The 11,697-nt window shown below is 37.1% G+C and overlaps 1 protein-coding gene across 2 annotated transcripts in view; it reads left to right on the top strand.

The window, feature by feature from the left end:
• Positions 1 to 1,098: 1,098 nt before the first annotated feature.
• Positions 1,099 to 11,697, top strand: part of MLLT3 (MLLT3 super elongation complex subunit) — a 135,387-nt gene continuing 124,788 nt past the window's right edge. The window contains exons 1-2 of one of the 2 annotated variants that reach the window (XM_007424946.3): positions 1,099 to 1,574; positions 2,621 to 2,801. In XM_007424946.3, coding sequence (XP_007425008.1) covers positions 1,563 to 1,574; positions 2,621 to 2,801 — 193 coding nt within the window. In that variant the 5' untranslated portion in view covers positions 1,099 to 1,562. Of the gene's footprint in view, positions 1,575 to 1,804; positions 1,930 to 2,620; positions 2,802 to 11,697 lie in introns of those variants that run through there. The other variant, XM_025164600.2, reaches the window with a different exon arrangement.

The following is an 11,697-nucleotide window of genomic DNA, read 5'->3' as shown; positions in this document are numbered from 1 at the left end:
CCCTGTCCCTCAGAAATCTAGCCAGATTACTGCTCTTTTACAGATTACAATTGCTGATTGCTAAAGTGTATCTGGTTTCTCATATATTTTATAATAATTGCAGTCAATAATTAATTGCATTTGCTATTTTGAGTGTTACTTCATGTCAGAATATGTGCATTCTCACAGATTTAAACTTTCATTTTAGGGGTTGTGTTTTTTTTTTTAACCTAGGGAAACTGAATGATGGGTATTTACTCTTTTTTTTATTATTCTGTGTCTCCTTGTAGGATTTCTGGTATCATATGAATCTCCCGTTTTTACCTGTTTGGTAAAAGAGAACCTTGTAAGGTAGGTTAAGTTGACAGACAACAGCCAAGGTCTGCTGGTGGGCTGAAAAGGAATTTGAGTGAGGAATCTCTCCATTCCTACATTTCTTATCCATCCATCTCATCAGTAATCACACAGCTAATTTTATATTGGAATCAATCAACACATATTTATTGACTTATAGAACACTAATTGTGATCTAAGGAAAGAGCATTTCTAAAGTCATTGAGTTTCATTAATGATTTACATTTATTATTAAAATGAATACAATTACATGTTGCTTCAACTTTCCAGTTGTGCACCTTATTCGATTTCCTTCCTCAAGTACTTTTTCATTCGATTTTGTATAAAAATGCGTACTAAACGTCATTTCAGTATCACTTAAATATTAATTGGTAACTGCTGAAGTAATGCAGGAATTCCAAGATGTTTTGAAACACACATACCCCTCCTTCCTTCTCCACTTTCTTATTAAAAAGATCTTTGTCTTAATTTAAAAAAAAAAAAATCAGCCAAGGGAAACTCCAGCCGTTTTGCCTCATCACGCAAGAGCCCCCCTTCCCACCCTTTTAGCTACGGGCTAAAAGGGTTCTAGACATCGGTTACATTCCAGCAGTTTTAATCCGGTTTTTATTGTCAGATCCCAGTACTTTACTTTGAGGTTGGGCAGTTCGGCTCCCCCACCTCCCTCCCCCACCTCCGTTCAATAAACCTGTTACTTTAAGGCGCTGCACGAAAGTGTGTGCGTGGTGGGGCGGGGAGGATCGCAGGCTGCCTTCCTTGTACGGCCCCAACCTGCACGCGGGTTCCTTCTTCGCCTCTTACGATTATTGATTATTACTATTATTATTCTGGACTCCCGGTGCTTTTGATTGGCTCTGCCTCTTTCCCTTTCCAACCCCCGCCCCCCCTTTTTTCCTTTCCTCTTTTGGCCCCGTGTTGTATCTATGCGAGTGTCAGGAATCGGCACAGGAGCGTAGCAGGGCGCATGCTCTCGGTAGCTCACAGCAGCCAGAGTCGGGGGCTTAGTTTAATAAGGAGCGAGCGAGCGACAGACAAGGAAGAAGGCGGCGGCGGCTGCAGCAGCAGTAGTATCAGCAGGCGGAAAAAATAAAAATAACGAGCCACAGGGCGAAAGCGAGAGAATGTCCGCCATGGGCTTTCCTTTCCTGTGCGCATTCTCCGTTTCTTCATGAATTAGAGCTGAAAGGGTGGGGGCGGGGAGAGCTGAAGACACCCCAAGGCCCCCAGGCATGGCCAATTCGGTGAGTACATGCAACCCCCCCCCCGTCCTTTCCCCTTTCCTTCTCCCAGCGCTGTTTAGCGCTGCCAATTATAGTGAGAGGCTGGGGGGGGCAATTTCCCCTACCCTTCTTTCGCGTGCGGCTTCCTCTCTGTCCCCCCCCCCCGCGTTCCCTCTCCCCTCCTCTCTGTGCAATTGCATGAAGCGCGCGCGCACGCACACGCACAGTGGAGGCGGATAATAATCCAGCCATATTTCTGCAGCAGCAGCAGCAGTAACCCGCCGCCGCAACAGCCGCCGCCGCCGCGCGCCCAGGGGGAGCCGTGAGTACAGTACAGGGGACTGGCTCGCAGCTCGGGAAGGCGCCTCTCAGGATGGTGCGTTCTCCCCGGCGTGGCTTTCTGACAGCTGGCGGCACCCCCTTCCTACCCCTCCCCCGGTGGTCCTCCTTTTTCTGCGTGTAGCTAGGTGTATACATGCGTGTGGCTGTGAGGTGGAGACTCTTTCCCTTCTGTTTCTCCCTCGCCCTCTTTTCCCCTCTACTATTTACTCTGAGGGTGATCTCTGTTTCGCTAGAGCGCATTTCAGATGGAACTTGAAATGCCAGCCCCGCCGTAAATTCGATGAATAAGCCCCGAATATGCATTAACAGTATTATTAAACATACGCTGCTGCTATTATTATTATTATTATTATTATTATTATTATTATTATTACAGTATTATTATTTTGTATGGCTTCCTGGGGGAATGAATCCCCTCAGAAATTCGGTCTGTCCCCCCATTATTTCTTTCCTCCTCCTCCATGTCCCCCCACCCCGAATTCTGTGCCCAGACCTGGCCTTGATTGCATTTTTCCAGCCTGCATTCCGTTACAATCCCAGCTGCTCTCGTAGTGGCAATGTCTCTTTAAGGGGTAAGAGATGGTGTCCTACCCACTGTAAGCAGGCAGCTATTTTCTTTGTGTGTGTTTTCTTTTTGTCCTTTTCAGGGTACCTTGAAATCTACGGGGGGGGGGGGGGGCTTGCTTTTCCCTAGTATTCATTGTTATCCTTCTTTCTCTCCCTAGTGTGCAGTTCAGGTGAAACTGGAGCTTGGCCATCGAGCCCAGGTGAGGAAGAAACCCACCGTGGAGGGTTTTACTCACGACTGGATGGTGTTTGTTAGAGGACCAGAGCATAGTAACATTCAGCACTTTGTGGAGAAAGTCGTTTTTCACTTGCATGACAGCTTCCCTAGGCCAAAAAGAGGTAAGGCTACAGTACAAAGGTGTCTTGATTTCTCTTTAATATGTTTGCATAAGGGAGTAAAAGAAAACGGTTGCCTTTGCCTTTCAAACTCCACACTGTGGTTTCACGTTTGGTGCCTTGGTTACTCTCTGCAAAGGATTTGGCAGGGTAGAGGGGAAGCTTTTTTAGGAAACAATTGCCTTGTGGAAAATCAGGGTGATGTACACCTGAGGACAATACTTTTTATCAACCTTTGGAGGTTGACGCTGGTTTGCTGCAGCTTCTTATGACAGTCATGGACATGAGCTTCTTTTCACAATGAAGCAACTAATATCTGGACATTTTCTGTCAATACTGTTTATTCTTATAATGTGCCTGGTTCAGTTTTTGCTACAGTTTTTGACCTTTACTCCATGCCATTAAATAGAGGCAAATATTCCATTCGTTTGTGATATGTGCAATGTTGCCATTTGTTATTTTCATTTGCAGTGTTTATGGTCCTATCTTTCATTAGAAGTAAGCAGAACAATGCTGAGTAATATTGTTTATTTGGTGCCCTTTTTAAATTTTCTGTTGGATTGTTCTCGGATTGTATGTGTCCCTGTATTGATAAAAGTATAATCTAAAGTATAGGGTGCTACAGGTTTTAGGATGAATATCTGCTTAGCCTTTGTTTTTTCACTGTTTGGATTATGATCTTGAGTTTGTATTGATTCAGCATACAGTTAAAAGAAGTCAACATATGACAAAAAAATTACAAACACTTAAGTGCCCCCAAAACATAAAGGATGAGAGTGATATTTCCTTTGATTTCAAGAGGTTTAGGAAGGCTTTGTTTTCAATTTTCATTCCATTGACCTCCAAGCTGTTGTCTTGACTGTTTTAGTTGGATTAGTGGAGGTAACAGTCGGAATACAATAAGGTGCTTTGTTTGTGAACAGGTTTGTTTATCTGAGTATGCACAATGGTTAGCAGTTATTGTCTGCCTAATCTTTATTGGCATATAGAACTCCTGTAGCCTTTTAAAATAGCATCCTAATAAATCCATTTTGCTTAAAGGCTTTGAGAATTACTGAAAATACAGAACTGTGAATCTGTGAAGGGAAAGGGTGGGAAGAAACGGGCAGGATCTGTGAGCTTTTTCATCTTTTCAAATTGACTTTTTGAGGCATTGTAGCCTATATGGTTACTAGTTTCTGTAAATTATGTATTGTTTTCCTCCCCCTTGTTTGATTTATTTTTTTATAGCTTGTAATTCTTGAACAATTTTACTTGAAATATCATATGTACTATGAAATATTGCTAATAATGCTGTTTTATGTTCCATCTTCATTATTGCCAAAACCTCCAGTGATACTGTTTTTCCCATGATACATATTTTACTTCTTCAGTATGAGAAACAAATACCTGCCAATAAAATGCCTTTCCTCAGGGTTTGGTTTAATTATTTTTCCTCTTATATGTGTTAGAAACTTGGTTCTGGAGGTTGTCGTACAGATACAATACCCACCAAGAGACGTAATAAGTTTGGATAAATGTTCTTTTTGCACAGTAAATGTGGTCATATAATTAACATTCATAGTAGGAAGTTCCTTAGTTCTCCAGTACAATCCAATCTTTGGCATGGCTATTCAGATGTAAGTCTTTAAAAATCAGTGAGACGTCTAAGTAAATATGAATAGGAGTTAAGTCTTAAAATCCTGCATCTGTGCTGTTACAATAGTTTGTGACGATCTGCCTCAATTCCTCAAGCTGAATAACTTTCTGTCCAATCTGAGGAAACATGATTTTGTAACTTAGGTCTGGGGATTATTGCTAAGTGTGGAATATATTCATTATAGTGCAGAATTTGCAAGGATGTGTGTACTTGATACAAGCAGTTGAAGTTTCTGGATGTATGTACTACATTGTTGAGTGTTTCTCTTTATTTTTTGATTTGGTAGGCCTAGAATGTGCAACAGGTATTCCTTGGGTAGCAGTGTTACGCACTTAATGTTAAAATTGACAGTAAAATATTAACAGAAAGCAAGTTTTTCTTAAATACTGGGTTGTAATTTATGAATTTTCACTCTTTTTGTTTGGGCTTTTGTTTTGCTATTTCCTGTCTTATGTAAGACAATTTAGCTGTTATTTAGGGTTGGTTTTTTTTAATTGAGAAGGACATAAACAATATACAGATAAAATGTGGATTTCTTTGTGCTTTGTGAGATATTGTCTTCAATTGGATACAATAAAATATTGTTATCGTGATGTATTGCCTCTGGATTCCCCTGTCCCACCACATTTCTATCTCTGTTACTATAAAAGTAATCCTACTTAGTCCTAGACTGATGGTGGGTAAGTGTATATGTGTTTGTCTGAAACCATTGGGATCCAACTACCATTTATGGAAGTTATTTTGGTTTCCCTTTTAAGGAGAAGAGGTTGCCCTTTGGTATCAGACATAGTACTCCTTTGAATTCCACTTGCTGAGGAACCCAAGGAGAACAGTGATGCTGTGCTTTTATCCTGGCTGTAGATGTCTCATTAGCATCTGGTTAGCCACTGTAGTGATGTAATGATGTAACTGATGCAAGGACATGAGCATGGCAACAAAATGCAGATTAGTCTGCACTATCGTGTTTCCCATAGCTACCTATGGTTGCAAAAGTTGGACCATGAGAAAACTAGACAAGAAGAAAATTGACTTGTTTGAGCTGTGGTGTTGGAGAAGGCTCCTGCACATTCCTTGGTCAGCAAAGGTGACAAACAAGCAACTACCAGAGTGTATAAAACCAGACATATTGCTAGTGGGCAAAATCACAAAATTCCACCTTACTTATTTTGGCCATGTCATGCAATCAAACTCACTGGAAAAGCCAGTTATATTCAGAATGGTCAGCAGTAAAAGGAAACGAGGCCACCAAAAAACATGGTGGCTAGACACCATCAAAGCCGACACCAGCCAGAGCATAAAACAACTAAAAGAAAGCATACAAGATTGCAAAATGTGGAGAGAGCTAGTCCATAGAATTGCCAAGATTCAGACAGAATTGAACGGATAGCAGCAGCAGCCGCCACTGTAAATGAAGTGCCAAATTGGATAGACTTTTGGTGTGACCCAGCATGGCTCTTTAGCATTAGCCAGTTACTTTGCTATTATGTAGTATTTGTCATGTATATTCTGCTTCATACTTTAGGATGTATTAGGCCATCAGACCACATATCTTAAAAATATTTTATTTTACTCAAGCATTGGGCAGTAGTTGCTAATGTCAATGTAGCGTTGCAGTAATGTCATAAGAAGCAGTCTTTTTTCCCTTTCTTTTTTGGTAGGCTATCTACTTGTAATGTTTATTTCTCTATTACAAAGGCATGTGGGTGCGTGTGTGAGAAAGGGAATCTTTAAAGCAGGACTGAATTATTTTGATTAAATGTTTTTTTGTTGAAGTAGTGATGATCACTAAAAATAAAGCATATTCATGAACTTATGCTGTTCAATGGTGAGGTGTTTTATATCTCTTTGGCAGATATACTTGAAATAACTAGACGATACACTAGGGATGAACGGATAATAACAGATTAATCACAAATAAAGGGTGCTTTTAATCAAGATTATGTATATTTTTTCCTGTTTCATAGGACTTTCTTTAACAAAGATTAACGTATGCTTGAAAGTCTAAGCTTACAGAAAACATGGTGTGCTTATATAGAAAAAAAATAGCATACTTCAACCTAAAAGATGTTGAATAGGATAGAGAAGAATCTCTGTATTGCTTCTGTTTATACTTTTTGCTGTACTTCTTCATAACATAGAGGTGGTTTCACTCTTCCCTCCAGATGCAGTTGCCTGTTTATAATTGTTTATCACAGTGGGTGAGGTGGATCACAACTGAAATTTATTTAAAGAACAATGTTTTGTTATTGTTACATTACTAAGCCGAAGCACTGACACTAAATGGATTGTTAAAAGTTCAACTGTGAGTTGGTAATCAGAATAAAGTGCACTATCAATACAAGCAACAATTAATAAGGAGTAATAACCTCCTTTCATTATACCAACAAATTACTTGTAGTTTAGATCATTATCTTAAGCTTACAGGTTGAATCAAAAGATAACGCTAACTTACAATGGAGCCACTTCACAGGAAATAGCTACTTATGTTTTTCTTATTTTAATCTGTACTTCATGAATTCATTAATTTAATAAATAATCTTATAGTTAACATAGCAAAATAAGAACAATATGTCTTACCAGATCAAGTAATGCTCCTGACCATTTATAAACTCAGAGCTGTTGGATATTATGATGAATATGCAACTGCTACCAAATGGCAACCATGTGATTCTCTGCTCGTGTATCACACAAGTACAAGTTATTACTAATGCTAGTCACGACATTCTGTATTCCATGACATCTCGCTATCATGGGATGTGGGCCACAGCTTCCCATTTAATTATTGGGAAGTCTTACCTGAGGCCATTTTTTTAGCCCCTGCATATTTAATAGCCAAAATTCACCTTAATTTTTTGCACAAATCATCTGGAAGTCATTTTAATACTTACCAGTACAGTGGAATTATTTATTTGTTTTCAATATTTGGAGGTGGCTCCAATTGGTTGGAATTCTGTTCAGTGATTAATACAGATGTTATATAACCATGGCTATAGAATTATCTAATTATGTGTTGTAATTACACTGTCACATTTCTCTCTAAATACCCAAAATGTTTAGGGGGGATTTTTAGTGTTAAAGCTAAGCTGATTTAAGTAGTATATGAGAAATCAAAATAAGAATTTCAACCTTAAGTGAATGCTTAGATCCTTAGATTAAATATGCACACTGATAAAACATACAGAATTACATGTCTTTCATATGGATGAGAAGAGTTTTGGGTAGATGCTGACTATTGATCAGGTAAATTCAAAACCTGCTTTGAATTACCTGACATGGATAATTCCCAGCTACAGTGAGACATAGTTCCAAATGTCATCCCAAGCTTTATTAAGATCACTGAAATATAATACGATATTGACTAATCAACTTGCCAGTTAAGCAAAATCTAAAACAGAGATGGCATCCACTAAACATAGTTAATGATTGTGCTGCTAATATGGAGCAAGATAGGAGCACAGAAAATAAGGCAAACAGCATCATATAAACAGCTGCTGGTGGTGGTTCCCCAGGTGTGTCTTCCTCAGTGCTACAGGATTTTTGTAGTGAAAAATCCACCATTAGGTGGTCAGTTAAAATCATTATATAGTACATAATTTAAAATTATAAGTGACATCAGAAATTAATGACAAACTGCTTAAAATCAAAGTTTTTTGGGGGGGGGAAAATGCATTTTATTTAAACAGAACAAATATTGCGTACATAAGCTAAGGTTAATCCTTGGCTCATACCCTTTTGTTCCCCACAAGACACTGAAAGAGGTGATCAAAACTTCTGCTCTGAGCTTTAACAGAGATTCCCTGTTTTTATTGGAACACACTTATTAGTAACTAATTGCTTCGAATAAGCAAGCCATAATGAAAATGGTTAGCAGAGTCTGACTGTAATAGATTATTTTAATTTTTGTAGTAATTTTCCCACATCCTTCTAGCATCACCCAGAGATTGTGTGCAAGTCTATAGTTCACAGTGATTCGTGCATGCCATCTTGCCCATCCATGGTTTAGCATTCTGCCCAAATGTGTCCTACGTGTTATACACACATCAGAATATAAGTAATTTTATAATTCATGGTATTTGTATATAGCTTTTCAGAAATGACAAGACAATAAAACTATATAAATCTATAAACAGTGTTAAAATTCATCTAAATAAATCAACCTATTTAGAGTAGATCTATTATTTATTATTTAAAAAGTGCAAACTAATAGGGTGTGCCTTATTGTTAAGTTGTTACATTTCAAAAAGCTGATACTAAATTTGTGAATATTTCATCAAAATGAAGAATTTGCTAGTTCTCTCTGACACATCATTAATTCTAACTTATTATTTAGAGTTGCAATTATGTGTCTTGATTTTCATGCCAAGAAAAGCATTTTCTGTTAGAACTTGCAACCAATTCCTTTTAATTCTATTGTAGATTGCTTTGTACACCTTTGTCTGGCTTTGGACTAATGGTGGCAATAAATATTCCTGTTGGTTTTTTTTACCAAGAATCTTTGATAACTTATTATCAAAGCTTAAATTCTATAATTATAGAATTTCTGTTGCATAAATCACATGACTATTTCTTTAATAATATATTTGTTTCTTCTACAATTCAATAATAATTAAATGAAGCCAGCTTTTAAAACTTATGATACAAATGTTGGATATAAAACTAGCATTTTGCTGAAACAAATGGAATTTGAAAAGAAAGCAGTTACAAGAATAGTGAAGTACGTGGAAGGCTGCATGGGGTAGGAACTATGTGGAAAGTGAAAATCCTGCCATAGAGATAGCTGGTTGTTGCTGTTTCTAAGACAAAAGAAAGCTTTTTTCCAATGAATTGCAAGTAAGGTAAGATAAACAGAAAGGAAGTGGTATGAATATCCATGGTGTTACGCCATGGCTTACTTACTCATGGTTTGCTGACTAGACAACAATTGGCTAGATTTACGCAATGCATTAAGCAATGAAGCATTGTTTACAAACCATAATGACTAGGTTCTCACATCATGCTAAACTAAACCCAAACAACACCATGTTATGTCTTAACATGATGACCATGCGTATCTAGAAAACTGCATATAGCTTATGATGTCTCCAGCAGCTAAGAAATAGTGTGCGAATAAGCTGCTACCTCCTGGTTGCTGAAAAGGGACCAAAGATTTGTAACAACCCATTCACAAAAATTAAGGAAGAAAATAATAAGGTTTACTATATAGTAGTTGCCATGTGTACTATTCAATGAGAATAAAAGTATACTCTTTGATTCAGTTAATTGAACCATGCTTTTATTTTTGTTTTGAACATAACTTAAATCTGAGTTGCATTTGAAAAACATCTGCAGATGTTTTATAAAAGTTAAATACTTGCAAGCTAATTTGAAAAAGTAGCTATTTAAAGAAAGAGGAAAGAAAGCAGGATCATTTAGCTAGAAACCAGGGCATTTTTAAAAAATATATAATAACTGTGGAATAATTGCAGATCACTCCCAAATTGAATGTTGTATACCTACACTATTAAAGTAGGTTTGGCATGCTTAACTTCATAGTCCCCATCAAACAAAATGCAGTGGGTCATGTACATGTGCTGAAATATATGTCTTAGGAACCTTGTCTTGATCTTACTGAAATACTTCCTAATGGATTCAGGGTTTCCATTGACTATATGTAATGGGTTTTGTATAACTCATTATAGTCAATGGACATCCTCTGACTGATTTGTATGTAGACTGTAGGAATCATGCATCATTTAGCAATATGTATTTAGGAACCAACTTTGACCATAATCCTTTGTGCATTCTCAGTCCAATCCAAATTTTATTATTAATCAAAATATAGACAATATTGACTCAATTGAGACATTGCACCTAACTTGTTTTGTACTTATTCTAGACCAAGATTCTATACCATGATTTGATCTTCTCAACTTGTCACCTAGCTATTTCATTTCCTGACTTACCAGAAATCCTGTTTCTATAGTGCAAATACTATAGTTACATTTTCCCAATTCAGACATAATTTCAAATTCAAATATCATTAAATATGTTTTGGTGTGATATTTAAGAGAAACCTGCTGCCAGAAAGTTGCTGCCAGAAAATGATATAATTAAATCAGTGAGCTTAGTATTTGATTTTAGAACCAAATATATACTGGAGATGAAGAATATTAAACATGTGATTACCTCAGCCAATTTGAATTCTTTTGGTGTGTACAAATTATGTTTTTCTTCCTGTGAGATCTGACAAATTCTATGTATTCTCTGGATATATTAACTTCTGGATTATTTTTAAGCAGCCTGCAATTTACTTTAGAAGGAAGCTTCATAGGATAGCTGAATTCACATTAACTTTTTTTAACTTAAATAGAATTCAGACAGAAATGGAGAACAAGAATCCACTTGAGTCTTTCCTGAGTGCCAGCAAAAAAAAAACTAGTAAAAGAAATAGACTATTAGGCCAGTACTGTAAGGTAATTTAATTCAAGTTGGATTAAGGTAAAACTAATACATTTTGTGTAAATGATTGGAAAACTTGCATTTTGGTATCTTGTAATATTTAATGATTATACATAAGCATGGATCTCATTTTTGCAGTTAATCTCTCTGAACATGTTGTAACTGTTACTATTTGTAGTAACCTTTTTATTTGGGGTGTGGGGGAGAATCCTAAACTTTTTATTTGCAACACTATTTTGTAATTTATATTAAAATCAATTCATTTGACTTTCAAGTAAATCTGTTCTATTTCCCTTTATAATGCAGGAAATGATTACTGAACAAATATTAAATATTTAGCAGCTGGACACTACTGGAAAATTCAGTAATGTGAAGTCCCATCTTTTCCATTTTGTATCCGGTAAAGCTAAACTGGATTCCTTGCATCTAATCTCTTCCTGTGTTCCCCCACCCCATTTTTTCTTTGTAGTGCATTGGTGTTATAATGAGAGGTTGTGTAAGCAGCACAATAGAAGGAATAACCTAATCGCTGAATATTCACAGGCCTGCCATTTCAAAAAGGTGTACCTTTTGCAATACTTCAATATTCATTTACAAGGAGGAGTGATACCATCTTAAAAGATAAATTTTCTATCCATTTTGAAAAAAAGGCTATAGTTATAAGACATATCTCTTCATTTGATCTCAGTGTTATTTTGTGTCTCATGCAATCACTATTGCAAATTTGCATTCCAATACTGGAAGTTCTTTCTCTTGACATTTTTCTTATATATGTTTGTTGCACACCCCCCCCGAGTATGTTAACTTGATATACGTTGCTGT

The sequence above is a fragment of the Python bivittatus genome, unplaced genomic scaffold (genome assembly GCF_059951505.1).
Source record: "Python bivittatus isolate LINGU-HERP-01145 unplaced genomic scaffold, Pbiv_v1 ctg000850_np1212, whole genome shotgun sequence".
Lineage (NCBI taxonomy): Eukaryota > Metazoa > Chordata > Lepidosauria > Squamata > Pythonidae > Python > Python bivittatus.
The sequence above is the reverse complement of the archived record's forward strand: the minus strand, read 5'-3'. Positions and strand labels throughout refer to the sequence as shown.